Source organism: Pygocentrus nattereri, chromosome 11 (assembly GCF_015220715.1).
Source record: "Pygocentrus nattereri isolate fPygNat1 chromosome 11, fPygNat1.pri, whole genome shotgun sequence".
In the NCBI taxonomy this organism is placed as follows: domain Eukaryota; kingdom Metazoa; phylum Chordata; class Actinopteri; order Characiformes; family Serrasalmidae; genus Pygocentrus; species Pygocentrus nattereri.
Genome location: NC_051221.1, coordinates 29,809,266 through 29,829,542, shown reverse-complemented (window position 1 = coordinate 29,829,542; position 20,277 = coordinate 29,809,266). Strand labels below are relative to the sequence as shown.

At 39.3% G+C, this 20,277-nt stretch overlaps 2 protein-coding genes across 4 annotated transcripts; both read right to left on the bottom strand.

The window, feature by feature from the left end:
* Positions 1-458: 458 nt before the first annotated feature.
* Positions 459-12,219, bottom strand: gxylt1a (glucoside xylosyltransferase 1a). 3 transcript variants are annotated; one of them, XM_037542832.1, is made up of 9 exons: positions 12,110-12,215; positions 11,885-11,997; positions 10,878-10,970; positions 10,412-10,607; positions 9,133-9,264; positions 7,984-8,235; positions 7,294-7,417; positions 6,090-6,262; positions 459-3,816 (listed from the first exon to the last, which is right to left on the bottom strand). In XM_037542832.1, the coding sequence occupies exons 3-9, from the start codon at positions 10,958-10,960 to the stop codon at positions 3,655-3,657; spliced, it is 1,122 nt and encodes a 373-aa protein (XP_037398729.1). In that variant the 5' UTR covers positions 10,961-10,970; positions 11,885-11,997; positions 12,110-12,215; the 3' UTR covers positions 459-3,654. The 3 variants fall into 3 exon arrangements, with proteins under 3 accessions (XP_037398729.1, XP_017554864.1, XP_017554865.1); XM_017699375.2 differs by having other exon boundaries at positions 11,885-12,219; XM_017699376.2 differs by lacking the exon at positions 10,878-10,970 and having other exon boundaries at positions 11,885-12,216.
* Positions 12,220-14,206: 1,987 nt separating this feature from the next.
* LOC108428404 (YY1-associated factor 2-like) lies at positions 14,207-19,339 on the bottom strand. Its single transcript, XM_017699377.2, has 4 exons — positions 19,200-19,339; positions 18,734-18,859; positions 16,413-16,565; positions 14,207-16,076 (listed from the first exon to the last, which is right to left on the bottom strand). Exons 1-4 carry the CDS (start codon positions 19,223-19,225, stop codon positions 15,827-15,829), a joined length of 555 nt encoding a protein of 184 aa, XP_017554866.1. The 5' UTR covers positions 19,226-19,339; the 3' UTR covers positions 14,207-15,826.
* Between the last annotated feature and the right edge of the window lie 938 nt (positions 19,340-20,277).

Below are 20,277 nucleotides of genomic sequence, written 5' to 3'. Positions count from 1 at the left end.
GTTAACAAATGCTAAAACACCTCTAAAGGTGTTTTAACTAATCAGAAATTAGAACAGCCTTTGGTTTAATAAGACCCTTTTAGTTTTTCAATGTTTCCTGCTTTTTACATGTATTTGCATGTTTCAACACAGCTGATAAAAACTCTTTATTATCATGTAAACATGATCTTGAATGCTAACAACAATGGACTGTGGTCAACTTCAACAATTGTGATCAACTCAAACAACTGCCATTAAGTGATTATGTAATAATTGTAACATCTAATTGTGTTCATGTAATACATTTCATCCATGTGGAAATGACCTGCATTATGTAAATTCATTATTTTCCTACAGAAATGTAACATACCAAACACCATTTTCAGAAATATTGAAGGTCTGAAACAAACCTAGCTGCCACTCTTAATGTGCTCCAATGGATGATGAAACTTTCAAACTTAGACTAATGAGACTCTAAATAGGCAGAAGTGCAATGTTTATTACAAAAATATACTGCATCATTCAAACATTTACATTCAACAGATCAAAGATGTTACAACTGAGGTACTGTCTTTGAAGGTAACGGTGAAGACACTCAAGACGAACATTCTGAAATCAATATGACTCAATACACAATATAAATTTGTGAACTATGGAAAGTAGTTTTCTCTGTAAAACTGAAGTCTTACTGTACAGAAAAATATACCATAGTTATTCCACAGGCATATGCTAAATGAAGCATAACTGATTCTGCTGCGTAGTGCAAAACCTATTTTTGGCATTAGCTTTACGTGTATACACTTTAATCTCCTACTGTCTGAGAAGTGGACGTACAGGAAAAGAGTTTAAAGATTATGTTTAGTCTTGGATTGAATTACACAGCCAATAGTGAAAACTTCATTTGCAAAAGTGGCTAAAACTGGTTCTTCCTCAACTTTTTTTTCTTCTTCAGTGAATAAACATCCCTGTAGGCCGTCTAGGCATGTCATTCATAGAGTAATTTCACAGCTTTAACAGAACCCACGGTCACATTTCAGGAGCTTTAAATTTGGAATGAATTTCAAAAACCAGCAAAGCTGAAGCTTTCAGTCTCACTAGATCATTTTAAGAAGCTCCTGGCTGACTGGCTCCCAGATCAGTGTGTATGGTTTTCCTGTTTTCTTTCCTGACCATTTCTCATGATTGGCATTACTTCTACTTATTTATTACATTAGTTTTTTAACAGCAAACAGGGTCAGACGAAAAAAAGACTCCAGTCTCAGCTGGTCTCACTGTATTAATAACAAAAATAAAGAGACCCTGTCAAAACTTAAATGACACAATCTGTTTCTCTGATTCTGAAGTGTAGCTAGGCTTACAATTTACAAACAGTTAGCGTGATAATGATTAACAATAAAGTGTGTTTCTAAGAGTAATTTAGAATAATCTTGTTTGGGATAGCCACCCCACCATCTTGTCTACTCTTTAAAACGTGTGCAGTGTTATTAATTCTCTCTGAATCTGCTAGTATCTGATGACATTGTCATGTGTTGAAAGTGATATTCTAAAATTCTAACACTGTAAAAACGGTTAAAATGTTCTGATCACCTGAAACTAATGTCATGACAGATTCACAAGTTCTAACAAATGTTTCCTCATTTTTATCAGTGAAATTAAGTGATTTATTATCTTCGATGCTTTAACCTCATGCAAGTCTGTATGTTAACAGACTGAGTTTATCATCTGTACCTCACTGCACTGTGCATAACTGATGACCACCAGAACAAACATTAAAAAAAATGTATACTATGGTACATTCACACATTAAAAAGCTTAGTTTGGCTCGTTTTCTTATCAAAAGAAGAGGGGCCGTATAACAGAAAATTCTTAAGTCTGAGATCATCTTAGCTGCTTTGTTGTCATGGCAATTTCAGTTAAGACTGAAGTTTGGACAGAAGCCATTACACATGAACAGTTCCTAAGTCTATAATCTTGCCTTATTTCCAGATAAGAAAATGGTAAGTTATTACAGAAACAACCTAAGATGCCAAAACAGCCTAAATATTTTCTTAACTTTAAGAAAACCCCAGAGCGTCTTCTGCTTTGAACGTCTGTTTCTATTATTTTATGCAGTGATGGACAGCACAGTTCACTACAAGTAGCATAATGACGCTACATTTTTATTTAAACCGGTGCTTTAACTTGTGTGACTTTCGTTTTTTTTTTTTTTTTTAAACAGCGGTTTTTAAGAACGGTTGTTAATGTTTGATAAAAAGTCATAAAATACAATATTGTAGAGAGATGATGGTGAATGAGGAGGAGACGGAGCTGAACGGGTGTCTGTATATAAGGAGGAATAATATTAATAACGCTTGGCTAAAGTGTTTAGGAAATGAACTGTGGAGGAGCGATGCTCTGATAAACAACACAAAGCGCTGACACAATATTATTAATGTTCAGTTTATCACGCTTTAGTTTTTTTTTACATCAGTAACAGTAGCTAACGTTACCTAGAAGTCTGACTAACTAACTTGATCACGTTTGTACGTTTCCGCTGTGCGTGGATGGTCGGTTGCTAGGTAACAGGCACGAGTTGATAGTCAATCGATTTGAATCGAGTAAGATTTCCTAATTTCAGATAAGATGCTGTAAGATAAGATTCTTAAATTAAGATAAGATTTACTTCTGTAATATGAATTTGTGAACAATCTTATCTTGACCTGTCAGATCTTAAGACAAAAAGATTTTCTGTAATATGGCCCCAGGATTCTGTCTCACAATTACACAAGTTTGGGAGCCCCTGTTTTGTTGATTGTCCAAGTAAAGAAAAGGTTAACACGGCCTATACATGGAACTCACTTCTGCATATTGTAATACACAATTGCTGTTTATCTGCTGAATTTATTATATTGGGGGAAAAATTTAAATGTGGCCTGTATAAATGTTATGGCATATTATATTTTGTGTCCCCCCTCCCCCCCCCCCCCCCCGAAATATGTAAAACTGCACCAATGTATTATTTTCACTTTGAAAATCAAAAAAACATTTAATTTGACTCAGGGTGTTGCATAAGACTGTATTCTTTACTAAAACTAGACCAGCACCCAAAAAGTAACTCCAACTTTCCCTGAACATAAATAAGGTACTTCTGAAACTGGTGAAACCTTGCTCTTTATCCATAATTCCTGCTAATAGTCACAAATGTTCTATGACAGATCTTCTCAAACTTCCAGCCCTGGAGGCCCTTCACAGCTCTAACACACTTAATGTAGCTAGGGGGCTTAAAGACTAGCTAGTGGGCTGAATCAGGTAAGCTGGAACAGGCAAAAAAAACACAACCCAGCAGAACATTCAGGGAGCTAGAACTGGAGTGAAGAACAACTGTTCTAGAGAACTAGAACAGCCTACTGATTGTCAGGTTCCATCCATTTGGCCCCTCTCAATTACACTTAAAAGTGATTTCAGTGCCTATATTTCATCTTCATTTCCATTCCTGGAAGAGTCGTGGACAACTGGCAGGAAAAAAAACTATATATTGTAGTTTAATTCATTCAGATTTCAATTACTTGAATTTGAATTGCGTTTTCACTGAAGTAACACATCTGCAATGATCCTGTTCTCCAGCTGGGCTTAAGGCTCCTTATCAATGCTGTGTGTGCTTCTAACTCAGATGGTTCACGGTTTCAGGGGACGGGATCATCTTGCATTGAGATTATCTTTCTGAATGTATGTAATGCTCTCCCTTAATTTCTTGGTGAAAATGTGACTTGATCTTCCACAGTATGTGTGCATTGTAGTCTTTAGCTTTTCCTCCAAGGGGCGAAGCAGGGAGCTGACTGGATCTTCTCCAAATGGGTACTGAAAACAAAGCACAAACGTGTCACATTATTAAGCAATCCACTTAAAAACTGATCAGATTTTTTTAGTCATATCAAATAAAATAGCATTTTTAAAGCTAAACTACCATGTAAGATCTGGGGATTTGAAGACCTATCTGGTGGAAACATGTAAAATGGAAAAAAAAAAACCTTTCCCTAAGCAGACAAATCTCATGATTGTGAGCACATTTAAGAGAATGTAATCAAAACTTGCTTAAAGATGTCAATGGAGTATGTAAGTGAATTATCATCTACTATTGTCATATCTTTATCGCTGTAGGACTGATTTCGCATTTGAGACCTAAACATCCAGCTCTGACCTCTAAATGAATTTTTTAGGCTTATAAGGAGACTTACAGGAGCACATGAAGTCCATATTTTAGCATATAGCACAGTGGTTTTTCTACCAGGTTTCCATTCACAGCATTCATTGAAAGTCTTTTCCAGATTTAACCCTTTATGTATAGGCAATTTAGTGCCATTATCATAGCAAGTAAGCAAGTAAGTGTGCACAACAAATAATGACAGTAATAACAATAATAATAAAGACTTTATGGGGCCTCATTTGCTTTGTGTTCTGGCCTGGTATGAGGTCACTAAAAAGTGCACTCTTTTTATTAGCACTGATGCAACACATATCAGGCCCTGATGAAGCTGCATTTACTGTCTCCTATTGATTTTTATGGGAAGGATGGGCGTGCTGGATGCTGCCTTGCATTCTCCTAGTCCCAAACGAAGCATCGGCACTAAAGATTTTACGGCTCTTCCGCGGGGTTTGCCACTGTAATGGTGGGGTCTTTTATTGCCCGCCAAACTCCTGCATCTGTGAGCATGTCTACAGGGAGTAAATGCTACAATAGGATGCAGGGGGTGTGGTGGCAAGGGTTTCTTGTAGAAAACTGAAGAGTAGCCTGAGGCTTGGCATAGCATACTTGGTGGGAGAAATTAACACGCTAGTTCATGCTACACCAATATGCTTTCTAGCAAAACAACTGTGTGCCTTCTGAAAGCAAACATAACACACAGTGAGACTCTCGGATAGAGAAAACCAAACACTTTCAAAGCAATTGGAAACTCGATTGCTGATGACGTTCTTTACCTTGTCCCTGCTTATTTTGGTGAAGCTCTATGTGAGTGTGGGCTAGTCCTGCCAAACAGACAGCACCCAGTTGAATCATGGGCCTCTACTAATGACAGACCTCATTTAGCTAATGGCCCAGAATGCTTCCTCCGCTGTCAGGGGCAAAGAGGTCTCGCCTGGCCATAATGACCAGAGACACACAGGCACGCTCTCTCCCTCCCTCTGCAGATAAAACGAACAAGGGATTGACTGCTTGCCACAAGTCGGAGACCAGGATGGGGGGGTGGCAGAGATAGATAGATAAAGAAAGAGTGCAAAACGTCAAACCTGATGAACAAGGGAGGAAAGCAATGAGGGAGAGATAAAGGACGGAGGGAGGAAGAAGGGAGTCTTGGGCTTTAAAGATTAGCGCATTAAGAGTGATCGTTGTGCCTGACGAAGACAACAGAGATTAAGTCCAGAACACGATGGCCCTGGCAGGCTGATGGGTGAAGTTAACACAGCTATTGATTTCTGCTCATCAGCAACAGAGCGAACTTTCCCTCTCATTCCAAACCAAAGCCTCTCAACAAACCTGGAATAAAACTACACAAATATTAACCCAGTTTAGAACCAACCACTGACCACCACCTTAATGCAGGCACCTACTTTTTGTTCTGCCAAGCCCCTTCTTGACAAATAGGTCCAAATATGAGCAGATGCTTTATGTAAAAAATGCTGTTGGTTTGTGTTGAAAGTCAAAAAAGGGAGACTGTTTGTACAGATCATGTGACATCCAATGGGAGTTGATGTGGTAGACCAACAAAGGCTCACAGGACCACAAGCACAGGTGTTATGTCTGAAAAATATTTGTGAGACAAAGTCCATGTCTCGTTATTCGTCAATATGCACTGAGCCTCTATTATGAGGAATGAGACAGCTAGCCAAATTTGTGTCAGCATGTGCCCAAAGGAACTTCAATATGGCCTTTTCCAAATTAACCACCTCTAATTAGATTTTAGTCTGCTGTAATGAAAACCTAGCATGATGATATTTAGCACCCACGTTATTAAGCGGCACATCCAATTAAAAAGTTACACCTGTTTTCTCCTGATAGACCTTTCAAGCTTTAACCTAACAGTTCAGAATGATGTTTGTTTATTTATTTAATTATTTATGATATGATTACTTACTTTCTGAATAGCATCATATACGGCTCGGAACGCAGGTTGCTTATCATCATGGTAAACACCTCGGTTGCCGTGGAGAATGTAAACACCGTATTGCTCAGCTGCAGCACAGTTGCTGCCATAGATGCAATGATCGGGACGGTAGTTCCAATGGCATGGGAACACAAACAAGCCCTCTGTGAAGCATAAGGAAAAATTCAATCTTTAGACGAAAGAGCAGCATCTTATAGTGACAGCTGATCTTCAAGCACTGTCGGGGGAAAGTCTTCATGTGTGCACAAGCAATACATCTATGGGGGCATTTCTTAGCCAGATAACTTAAACCAAGGCAGACCTGTCTAACAAAAGGGGAGCTGAGTGACATTCCTGTTGGAAAAATCCCTGGTTTACATTTAAGTATTCCAGCTAACTGAGAAACCTTGCTTTATGCTTGCTTCATGAAATAAACCTTTGATGTATGCTTCTAACTGAAATAATGTAGAGATCAGAGATTATGTTCACGCTTAGTGCATCTAAGAACACAGCCCTATAGGTAATGACAAAGGACAGAGATTATTTTCAGCAATTTCAATGTCACCTTATCCCCTGGTCATAGTTATAATGAACTACTCCATGTTGTTACCGGATAAGACAACTATATAATGACAGACTGGTATTAAAAGGCAATTCAGTGATCATCCACAATTTGGAGAGGACATTCTTGGTGCTGAAAGGGTGAATATTAAAATGTAATTATAGTTCAGCAGAGAAATGCAAAAAGGGAGGAAAGCCAAAATTTGGTGGTTCTCTCCAAATACTAACTTCCTGAAATAAGTTAAATAATCGTATGATATTTTTACAATGATCTCAAAGTGAGAAACACTAAAGATATCAGCTAAGTTTAAAATCATTATTATACTTAACTTGATAAAATATCATTTTTACAGCATGGATAGTTATGTGAATCAGGAGCCCAGTGTCTCAACTAAGTTAAAAATATGTATTCTGGGGGCCCCCTTTCGTGTCTTTTGTCTAGAGCCCCAGAATTACTAAATGCGATACTGCACAGATTAGCAGAAAGTTTAACCTGTTAACATGCAGAGCTCCAGATTCCATTTCTTACATTTTTCCATGTAGTTGATGAGCCCTTACAATATTGACACCTGTGAAGTTTAAGGGTTTTAAAGAGCAATCCCCAGATATATGTAAGAGGCATAAAGACAGCTACCTGGGTTGTGGTGAAATATGATGTTTAGAAGGTCTTGGTCTCCCCATGTGATATTGAGTTTATATTTCTGCAGAAGTGGCATAAGCAAGTCCACCCATCTCAGATGAACTGGTGTCATGTCATTCTGTTCACAAAATACAAACACAGTCAGTCCATTAACATTACTTGAGAACTGTCAATTTCTAAAACATCACAGCAAAAAATACAGATTACCAAATACAGATTAGATGCCTTCAAAACATCAAAATCAGTATTCCATAGTAGTGGCTGAGATTAACATATGGATGAAGAGCACTGATCCTAGATCATCACTCAAATATGCCTTCAATTTTTAGCTTACTTTTTTAGTTATCTAGAGGTTTCAAGTTAGATTGGCAATGATGTGTCCAAATGTTTTAAATAAATACTGCTTTCTCCCATCAAGCAGAGGAAGGAAGCATGATGAAACACTTTCAACAGTGAGGAAATCTGACAAGACAAATAATAGAATAACAGTGGCCTCTGCTGGCCAGCACTGGTAAAATGATCTTGCATTAAAAAATCTTTCTGATCCAAGACCAGTTCCCCAGGCCCACACACTAATATTTGTAATGGCAAACAAAATAGACTCACAAAGCTTGACTTCTATAAAACAGCAAACAAAAGTCCAGAAAGATAAGAGAATGTGCCCACACACATTAGCTACTGTACCCTGAAGTGCTTGGCTCTGATTCGAGTCATATTCATGAGCATAACTCCAGAGTTCACTCCGGTCTTGCCGTAGTACGGGTGGCGTGCGAAACGGTTATACCATGCTATTCGGGGCTCTTCATGTTCCGGTGCCATTGCCGCCATGTGACTGCTGTTAAACATGGAGAGAAAGTTCCAGATCTCCTCCACTGGCTGCAGGAACAGGATGTCTGTGTCCACATACAGCAGGGAATCAACATCACTCAGGATCAGCTGAGGAAAAACAACACCAGAAAACCTCAACTGCTGAAAATGGACTATTTTTTCTGAACTCTTTTGTTGAAAGGACTACAACCAATTATAACAAGTTGTTTAGGAACCTTCTCTAAACTATTTCAGCTGAAACGGGACATGTGGTTTGCCACAAAACAGCAGTTTAGTAACAGGAGTTTCAGCACATGGGCCAACCACAGGCCAAATGTGACTTCCTTTTTCTGCACAAGAAGTGTCAGTTTAAAGCCAGGCATACACTAAAAATCCTAACAGATTCCAAAAACACAGCATGGCATACTTAAAGTCGGTATTTTACAGAATTCATTGTGTTTTTGTCAAGATTATGTCAAGTAAAAGGCAAAAAGAGGGTGAAACATGCAACATGAGTTTCAGGTACAAAAAAAAGCACTCGAAACCTCCTTTTATCACGTGATGCAAACAAAAATAAACTAGACCAAACCTTTTTTTGCCAGTGTTCAGCAAGCAGACATTGTGCCCATCTTTCTTTTATGTCTTATGTTTTATGACACTACAAGACTCCTGAATGTTTTCAGTCATAAAAAAAAAAAAAAAATCAAATGTTTGATATATCAGAATACTCCAATCACTCCAAAGTTCAACTGGAAGGCTAAAAAATGTGACTTGTTTCCCTTCTCACACTACCAGATCATTTGCATCATCAATCCCTTCCGACCTGGAAAAACAATTAAGAAAAATTGTACAGCGGAGACTTGGCTTAAGTGTGTTTTCTGCCCTTTAGCTTTCCCTGACTGATCTTATGTGCCCTAGAATGTCCTCCCCGATTAGATAACATGGCTCTGACTGGCAGAACAAAGAGTTTGTGTTGTCTACATACAAGCTCAGTATAAGATGATTGAGTGAGCACAGTGTACTCACAGGCAGGAAAAGCCTCTGGGAAGCACAGGGTTTAAACAGCTTCTTCCACTCCTTTGCATTATCACTGGGGAAGGTGATGGGGTAGATGGTGTAGTTATACTTGGACCGAAATCTCACTGGCCATGATTCCAGCTAGTAAAGAGAGGACACTGAGATTTAACACTGAATCATCAACACAGACTCTTACACATTATTACAGGACTGCATAAATGGAACTGTCCTTGATACTGAACAGTAGCTGGAAGCAGCAGCAGCAAATGTCTCAATGATCTCTGAAACAACTATAAGGCAGACACAGACATTTCTGCCTCACTGGAACATGAGAAGACTTATTTTTTAGTTCTTTCGACTCAATTTGTCAATTGCATGTATAAGATGACACACAGTTATTTGCTAACTTAGGATGAATGTATTTGTACTTTCAAAAACCAAACATGTCTTAATGGAATAATTTAGCAAAAAACCTAATTTACAACACTTTTCACTTATTCTAAGATGTAGCTGGTTGGTGGGGACATGTTTGGAGTCCACATTTTGTTGGTCTAGATTAAAACTGGAACTGTGAGACTAAAAAAACACTAGAACTCAATAGTAATCAACACAGGCCAAATCCCTTCTGTAAAATCCATAATCAAAACTTCTCCCAATCTCCTTAAAGCACATTCAGGTCTTCAGTAAGGTTGTGCAGACTTGCCAATGTGATTCAGTGCACCTTCTGACTTCTTGTGAACTATAAAAATGAACAAAACTTCATGCAGCCAGGGTCTGTAGTCACAAACCACCTCAGGAGTAAGAGTGCTGATCTAGAAGTTTTTGTGTTGTCTGAAACATCTGCCTCTAGCTGTGAGGTTTCATTTTTATAGCTCACAGTATGTCATACTGTGCTCTACACCACATTGAGAAGTGAGTGTGACCATAAAAGTACTGCATTCCAGCATTTGTTAGAATGTTAGCCTCACAGTTCCAGTTTTAACTAAAGAATCAAAATTTAGACTCCTGTCCTGACTAATGAACTACATCTGGGATCAGAGGGAAATTAGGTAACTTTGATTTTTCATAAAACTATTCCTTTAAAGCAGTGGTTCTGAACCAACCCTGGGCCAGAAGTAGTAGTCTTACTCTTTTTTAATGCATTTCCTACTGTTACACACCTCACTTCAATACAGAGAGGGCTTGTTAATTATAGCTGGATCATTTGTGTTAGAACAGAAAACAGGGCAGCGCTCCAGGACCAGGCACACAAACACCACTGCCTTAAAAAATGTAATCACTAACTCACAGAATCTTTGAAGCCAGAATGGAGATCATCCTCAGCAAAGATATGAAAATGAAGTGCTCTCTGGCTAAAGATGACAGCAGACTTCAGCATGGTGAGGGTCTCCTCCAGCCTTGGGCCACACGCCACCACTGCCAACCTGACCGACTCAACTCTGTCCACATGACTGAACCCAGACAACGTCTTATCCACAGCATACCTGCAGAACGACAGCAGAGCACTTGTTAAGCTGGTGTAATGATGTCTCAAAATGGAGGAGGCGAGAAGAAACGCAAAGGTTGTTTATTCCTTTGATGTTGGGCACTCAGGTGTGTGCAATTAAGATGCTGGAGGTTGAGACCCTGAAAAACAAGATTTTGAGGACACCTGAAAGCAGTCAAAAAAAAGCAAACCAAGTCCAAACTATTCTCCATCTCACTGATGGCTACTAACTAAGCTCACAACCAAGGTTAGAGTCAACCCATCCTACCTACGAGCCGACTCCATAAAGCAGTTCTTGCCACAAACATCAGGGGCCAGTCTCCAATAGGGATTCCAGTGTGTGACAGACATTGACTTACACCTGACAGAACAAGAAAAATAAGCTCTACATGAAACACTCCTTTCTTCAGTGAACAGCTCCATTCCTCAGGGAACAACTCCTCCCACAAGGAGATTCAAACTGTAATACAGGTCAAGGATAGATCAGTAATGACTGTAGGTTAGTGTACTGGGGGGGGGGTTCTGACATTTCACACCATCTTTAACTTGGAAACAGCAATTTAAATACATACCTGAAAGGAAGAAGTAAAGTACAGTGACACAGCGACAGTGTTAACCACAAGACTTGTGGAGGGTCAAGCATGCTTCAATTTCAAGTAACTGTAGCATACGTGTATAAACCAGTACAGTCCAGCTGCAGTTCAGAATAATCCTGCAGTCTAAATAGCTAACTAGCTAAGCTACATGAGTAAACCACAAAGCTGGGAAGTTTTGGACTAACGTTAGACGTGGCCACAACAATCGTGCAACTCTAACATGCAACAGTTGAATGTAACGTTAATGTTTCAGGTAAACAAACTATTTAACGCTAGCTATTAGCTAATTAACTGTCCGTATCCAAGGTTGTTTAACGTTCGCCCAACCGTATTAACCAGTGTGCCAGCAAACTAGACAAAGTTTACTTGCTGTTAAATAACTGCCTACTTACTTTACTGCTACTTAAATACGCTAAATTAACGTTAGTAGCTAGGTTAGTTAGTTGGTTAGCTAGATAGCATAAGTTAGCTAGCTAGCTATCTGATGTGAAATTTCCCCCAGAGTAACGTTAAATACTGTCTCTCAAACTGGTAAATAAACTTTCTTCTGACAGAATAAAAACCAGCGCGGCTGTTAACAATATGAACGTGTAATGTGGACACGTAATGCTAGTTATGGCGCAAACTGTGTGCCCATCTGGTAGCTGTTAGCTGGCTCGCTAGCGTAGCTGTTCGCTACCTGTCCCTCCAGTCGTGGCCTTCTCTCCCCGCGGCTTTCCTGGCGTAGTGCGGCGGGCCTCCATCAGCTCTTGACTCGGTCCACGAGTTTACAGTCTCCAGAGAGGAGGCCAGCTGGTTAAACACGTACAACACCGAGAAGAAGACCAATATCACGCAAGCGAATAAAAGACGAAGATACCGACGCATTTTTATGAGGAATAGGAGCTGTCAAACTAAAATTTACGTCATTGTCTGCCGTTTAGAAAGTCCTCCGCTCCACCGAGACTCAGGTGAAGCGCCGTGTGGAAGCCTGTGTCATCATAACCATCCACACAGTGGAGCGCAGCGGCCCTCACTCACTCACAGGACCACACTGCAGCTCTCATAGGGCCACATACAGCCAGCACTGACAGGCAGAGGAGAGGAGAGTAGAACATTTTTGAAAGTAGCACCAAAAAGGATTCTTCTACTGTTCACTGTCAAACTTGTAATCAATCTGAAGAACCATTTCACCCTGCAAAGCATGCAAAAGGTACTAGAACTCATGGTTCTAAATAGAATTCACTAAAGAACCCTTCAGGAACCATTTTTTTAAGTGTGTAGAGTACCAAAATAGAATTTTAAGAATCTCAGAGCTTAGTAAGTGAAGAATGTTCAGCTCTTTTCATCAGTTTTTTGGATCCTATTGCTCTGAAATAAAACGTTAAGCACCAAAGTGAGAGCTGTAAGCAACAGCTTACAGGAGGGTTTCTGTCACAAATTGAAATTAAACAGAAAAAAGAATGACCAACTCAACGTGAAGGACTACAATACATTTGGGCAGAAGTAAAAGTGTTATCAAATACTCACAGGAATGCAAATCCTTCAAACTATTATTTAAATGATTACTTTTTGGTTTGGTGAAGAAGACATTCAGAGTGGGTTGATGTGAAATGCTCCTTTCTAGAAACATTATACCGACTGTTCACAGTAGTGATGATGGGAACCAGGCGTCTGAAGTGTACAATGCCTCTGAAAGCTCCCCCACAGACAGTTATTACACAAAATGCTTATGAATACACTGCACCTGTACTGAGTGCTGAGATTCTGTATTCTGTACTCAGTCCAAGTTACATTTCGTAAAGGCAGTATTCACAATACAGTTACACTAGGTGTGTTCTGAAGAGGACCTTAATTAACGTCTTCTTTACAAACGCTGAAATCCTACTGAATCCTGAGTAGACTAATAAATCAATGTAAAGTTATTAATCTCAGTGCTACTGAGCTCTGCTAAAGCCTGAGTTGACTGATAAATCAACGTGATCAGTTATTAATCTCAGTGTTACTGAGCTCTGCTAAAGCCTGAGTAGACTGATAAATCAATGTGATCAGTTATTAATCTCAGTGTTACTGAGCTCTGCTAAAGTCTGAGTAGACTGATAAATCAATGTGATCAGTTATTAATCTCAGTGTTACTGAGCTCTGCTAAAGCCTGAATAGACTGATAAATCAATGTGATGGTCAGTTATTAATCAAATTGTGAGTTCATTTGAGATCAAACTAAAAATCTCCTCAGTAGTGGATATCTCTGTGAATGAGCCTTGGCGTTGTATTGATAGGGGATTGTGAGAGCAGTAGTGAATTAAAGAAGAGGCAAGAGAGGGAAAAAAATTTGAATTTTTAAATGAGAAAACTTAAATGATAAGCAACTTTGTCATTAAATGTAATTAACAGAATAATTACATGAAGAAAACTGCCAACCAGCAACAAAGAGAAACAGTTTGAATTAAGTAAAGAAAGACATTTCCCATGTGCCTTACCAATATTTTTATGTATTGTAATGGAATGCATTACTGAATACATTTAGGACAGTGCACTCAGTATTCAGCCATCACTACTTTTCCAAAGTAGTTTGCCCAACCCTGACAATAGTTGTGCACAAAGTTGTGGTCTAAGACATATTTTCAGAAATATATTCATGGTGGACGTGTACATGTAGGGTGTTGTAAAGCAAACACAATAATTTCACATTCTCAACATAACACATACAATTTTTTTAGATAGGTCAAGGTTCACTGGTTGTATTGGATAAGAAACAGCTGTAGTTGCATTTTAGACACTGTGACCCCCGATTCCTATCAGCACCACTGCAAAGAAATCCAATGAAGTTTCTCTACAATAAACCATTTCATGTCATACCTCTCTGAATAACTTTTTACATTGAATTATGGAGTGATAAAAAACAGTGGAACTCATCTGTAAGTACATGTAACTGAGTAAACATAGGTAGTTACTACATTATCAGTTTCAGAAGTACATCATCAAAACAGTTCAACAAGCGTAGACAAGATGACATACACTGTCATGGTTATAAATATTTTGATTTAATTTGGAAAAGCAGTACAAATGTTTGAGCTAATAACAGAAGTCAAATTCACAATTTAAATTATTTTGTCTTCAGCAAAGCCTTTCCTAAAAAAATACTCAAAATACACACACCCCCACACATACACACCTCTTTTGTCAGAAACATGGCTTTTGTTGATAATCTAGCCAATAAGAAGCACATTAAAATCAAATGGGCTTTTAAGATGCAAGAAACAGATAAAATAAACCAAAGACCACAGATCTACAGATTTCTACCAAGTGCTCTAACCAACAGAAACATGAAAAGATGCTTTTAAGTTCATATTGCAAATGTAGGCTACTACATGATTCAGAGAAAAATGGTCTGATGTTAATGAAGGATAATATAAAGAATGCAAATAAAGGGACATCCATCATGCTTCAGTACCACATTCCTGCATTAAGTCCAGCACGAATACGTGGAAAAGAATGATGAATAAGGCATTTACTATAGTGTTTTATAAAAACTCTTTCAATCCTAATATTCTTATGATGACACTATATAAAAGCTGGACATAAAGCACACAATGGTGGAAAACCCCTTTAACACCCTCAGTGCAAACAAGAATTCTTTTTCAACACAGACCCTGATGAAGTAATCAATTTTAAACCTTATGTCATTGAATACATCATGGTAATAATGTAGCAATAACCAAACACAAAATTCAAGATTTATAAAACTCAGACAGTGACTTGATGAAGCAACTTATGAACAACTTTTGAAAAAACTGTTTCAAAACTTATTTTCTCATCAGACAGACATTAAAACAGTGCCTTTACCCAGATTCTGAGACCTACCATTTATGATCTACTAATATCAGTCATTACTTAAAACTCTTCACATTTATACTCTGTAAACTTTCCACCTGTGTGAAACTCATACCAAAATACTCTGTGTTAAAGAATGAATATAAACGATCATGTTATTACAATATTATGACCTTATGCTATACTTGTGGTTCTCAGTCTCAGTCCTGGAGACCTAAGCATTGCTAGTTTATAGTCTTGTTTGAAAGTAACTGCACCTTGCCTTGGTGGTTGGCGAGAGCTGCCTGCCGTTGGGGAAGAGCTGAGAAGGGAGCTGGTCAGCTTCGCCAGCAATGCTCTGTGCAGCACCTTGTCAAGCCAAAACAAGCCCTATGTTCTCAATGATCTAAAACACCTAGTTACCTCAACTGAGATGTGGCCGTGCATGAGATTGAGAACCACTGTAAAATCTGTGCCCCTTAAATACATTATCTTGCCTTTTAATTCCTGGAAACTTAACATCAGTAATCGTCTTTGAGCCAACAAGTCTCTCTATGTAGCTCCAATGCTCAGAAAACACAGAGAAGTATGATGGTAATCAGAGCAAAGAGTTCCAAAAGCGGTTTATTCTTAGATGTGATGATGGTAGTTCAGCATGGGCATTTATGACATCTTGCTACTTTCGAGACCTTCCTATGATCTTAGTGCAGTAAATGTTGCTGGGAAACTCAAAGCCCCATCCAGTCCCATTGAGGAGGAGTCAGAGAAGGGAGTAATTTAAGTGATGCTGTCTGTAACATTGTTGACCAGAATACAGGGTTCTCAGGGGTTAGTGTGGTTCCCCATTGACTGATGTGCCTTCACCTTGAGGAGAGGATGATCTTGAGACTGCTTTCTCAGTGTTATCTGAGCTGGATCCACTCTGGCTTTGTGGGTCTGCTGACGTGGCCGTGGAGGATGAGCTGGATGTAGAAAGGGGTTTTGTTTTCTCCTTAAAGTCTGTGATGATGACCGTCAGATCGCCCACTGTGACTTTCAAGTGCTGTGCACTGTTTCTGTCAATGTTTTTTAACCGTGGCCTGTGAACAGTGAGGGGTTAAAAAAGAGGAATATAAGAAGTGCAATCTTGAGGTACTATTTCATAATATAGGCACAATGAAGGCATTTTCCATTACATGCTGAAAGCAAATGATTCAAATAAAGCCTCCTCCAAAAAGCTTAATGAACTGACTGTTTTGAATGAAACTCTGTTGGAAGCATGACACTTTAAAATAATCTACCATTTTGCCATTCAATTTAAAAACAAGACTTATCTTTCTGTAACTGTCTAAGCACAGAGCAGTCCTCAGTTCCATGTAACTGCACTGTCATATCCTAAACAGCGTAACGTCAGAAAATTGTGCAAAATCCTTTACCTCATCTTTTTGTGGCTGTTCTTTTTCAGTGCTGGCTCCCTGTCGTTTTTGTCCTTCTCCGTCTTTTCCTTCTTCTCCTTTTTGGGTTGTGTAGGTGAAGCGAATTGCGGCGTTACTTGCTGAGCCACAATCTGAGAAACGGGGCGAGGTTTACTGGAAGAGAGTGTCAGATGAATCAAGATGATGACATCATGGAGAACTTATAGTCAGGGCTAATGGGGTCATTAGTGGTCAGAACTAAATAAAGGGGTTGTGCTTAAATTCCCGAAACCTCAAGAGCTGAGATCTTGCTTAGCTGACCACAGGTACTGGCAAAACTGAAGACCAGATCTGAACTCCATAACCCATGACATTATTCATCTCTCATTCATTATTTATCACATTTGCATCCACAAGGTTTGCTGAGGAATGTATTTCTGTCAAAGTAAAGATGTGAGGAGGTCAGATTTATGTCATAAGACCATAAAAAATTAATCAAAAGTCAAAGAGTGAATCAAGTCTAAGTTATGCTAAAAAGTAAATAAAACTAAGAAATAAACCTGTGGTTACTACAGAAGTTATCTCAGCACTCATTAATTCACACAACTCCCTGCTTTCTGGTAATGTACCAGAAAACATAATAAATAAACAAAAATCTGAATATCAAGTAATATGCTCTGTGTATGATATGCGGGTCATGTTAATTCAGGCAGAACTGGGATGTGAGGTATGTGTAGCCTAAAACCATAAAAGTTCTGTTATTTCAGTAAAATAATTACTCAATTACAGAGGTAAAAGAAGCCACAAAAAACTGAACAGGACTTTAAAAGGTATGAGGTTAAAGTGATAATACTAAAGTATCATCTTCAAAGATTGGTACTTTACCGATTATGAATATTCTAGAAAATGAATACTCGTACTACTACATAATAAATACTATACTTTCATTATTCTTCTCATTATTATTAATAATAATAATAATAAACCACTACTACTACTACTCCTAATAATCACTATTGTGGACCACAGTGTTCAGGAAGATGAGGCCCCGGAGTTCAGTGTGTTGGAACTGAGTGAGGGATAATGCTGTGTAATATAGTGGTTATGACAACATCACATTATATCTGCAGGCATGCCAAGTTCAGGGGTTAAGTGTATTTCAAATTGTACACATTTTTGAAGTTACTGAAAAGGGCTACCTAGTACTGTGCTGGTACTGTCATTTAAACACAGTATCAGTATTGGAAAAAGAGAATGATTCATGTGTGCACACACTCCAGTAGATGGAATGTAACTGAAGCAGGCAATAAGTCAGGGGGGTGGGATTATTTCACTCTTGAGACAAGCAGTAGAGAAATATGCTCTTTGCAAAATCTGCAGCGGCAGTATTTTGAGGGAAGGCCCGACCAACGAAAACTGCAGTACATCATATTTAATTGAGTATTTTAGGATAAACCATTCCAAAGGGCACAGTGATTTACTGTTTCATTTGTGATACAAGACACAAAATGTGTAATGGTATCAATATCAGAATTTAGCATCGCCTACCAAGTAGTAAGGTAAGATTAGGGCTAGACTTAGGGCCGGTATCGGAAGGGAAAAAGGGGGAAAAGTGGTATTGATGCATTCCTCAACAAGCTCATTCTGCACATGCCCAAGATCTAAGTTAAAGTATATTAAAATATATAAGCAAACAAGACCATGTGTTGTACTTGAAAAACGTTTGCTTTTCACTTTACCTTCTCCACCCCTGGTAAAACTAATGTAATTTGATACAGAGCTAAGCAATATGGCAAATATGTAATAGCCCGATACTTCAGAAGGTTTATATATGTATATATGTTGGAACAGAACAGTATTACAAAGATTTGATTAGAAAAAGAGCACAGTTAGTGCTGTTTTCTAAAATTGAGTTCAACACAGTGTGTGAAATGATTAATAAAAATTTAATTAATTTTTAAATTAAATTAATTTAAAAATTAATTTTATTAATTTTATTTAATTAATCTTTGGTTCATCCAACAACATCCAAAAACTGGACTAACTGTGCTCTTTTTCTAATCAAATCTTTGTAATGCAGTTAGGAAGTGATTTCTGAGTGATGATAATATCCACTATATGCTGAGAAATGCATTTCGTGATGTGATTTATCGCTATAACTGTTTATGTCGCCACTGCTCCGCCTCAATTCGAGCCACAATTCCCTCAAAATTTGACTCAAGTACGTTTACGTGAGCTTAGTCACTTTCGGCAGAGTGTCTGTCTGTCTGTCTGAGAGTGAAAGTGCTGTGGTGAGGCTGCAGGCAGCAGTGCGGCTGGGGGCTTCGTGTTTGAGGTCTTACCGCGTTGACGTCCCCTTTCTAACGTCGCACATCATACATTTGAACGCCTCAGCGGTGTTTCTGAAAGTGCAGACGCTACAGTCCCAATAGCCCTCGTCCGACGGGGGCTTGCAGTGTCTCTTCGGCCTTCAAACACAACACACACACACACACACACACACACAGGGGCATTCAGACATTAAGAGTCGAGTACAAGAGGGGGCAGAGCAACACAGCAGCTGAGTTCTCATCACAGCTGTGCGGCTGTGTCGAGTCCTGAAAGCTGCTGCTAATGTTGTGGAGGCAGACGACCCATCCGCCATGTACGACACGAGTGAGTGTGTGTGTGTGAGAGAGAGAGAGAGAGAGAGAGAGAGAGAGAGAGAGAGAGTGAGAGAGAGAGTGAGTGCTATACTCAGACTCTGCTTACCAACACAGCGCGCGGCCGAGGCTTCCCACGGCCTTATTAGCAAGCTAACTCCTTTACCTTGTCGGACTCTTCTTGTCTCCCATCTCAACAGGATGTTGTAGCAATTAAAGTGTAAAGAAATCGGACCCCGAATCCTCCCACCGAGTAAACCTTTCTGTCCAGCTGTCGCGCAAACTCCAGGCGGAAGGCGGTCACGTGGTGCGAGCTCAGCCAATCACGAGGTGGGTTCGGACTCGCTGGAAAAAGGCTGGGGCATCTGAAACAGGAAAATTCACTCTGCGCACACTTACTTGGTCTGAAAGTATGTAAAACACGTTGGCATCCTCCTTTTCACAGTCCTACATCAAGGCTTTGGTTTTGGTGGCTTGAGATCTGATGAAGTGTTCCCTGCTTTGTGTGTCACTTAGTTTTCTAAGTACTGGCAGTGCAGGCAGGGCAACGACACAGGGGCCTGTGGGGCAGATGGGCCTGTGGTCACCAGGCCCCTAATGTTATTACTGGATCCCTTACAGATAGCTGCAATACCTTAACACCTTCAGCCAGAGTCTACATTAGACATATCAGTAGCATATACCCAAGCAAATGGTCTTTTTAATGTTCTTTGAGGCTCATTATGTATGGGGGGGGGGGGGGGGGGGGGGGGTTATATGATCCTATTTATGTCACTGGTGTCCCTACAAGTATTAGCAAGGTCTAGTGGTGATGGTCCTTAATGTAGGCCAGGGGTCACTGATTTTGGTCTTGTAAGGTCAGAATCTACACAGTGTGCTGATTTATCTGCTCTATCACACAAACCAAACCTGAGAATGAAGTGATAAGTATGATCAGGCGTGTTTGACCAGTAAACTCACCAAATGTGGCTGCTCCCCAGGGGCAAAATATAAGACTGCTAGTGTAGATGGTCAGATTTGACATTAGAGTCTGATACCCCTCATCATTCCCCCCTGCATATACAAAAACACCTTTCAGTGTGGATGTGCTGTGGTGCAGTATTACTGCTAGCACAATGGAAGCTCAAAAAGAAGCCGCATGTATGGAAATATATGTGTATGTATGTGTAAGACACTGCAGGCGTTTGACAACAACATTTGGTGCTTGAAGAGTGATCAGAGGAAGACAATCATGAAGTCAGTTT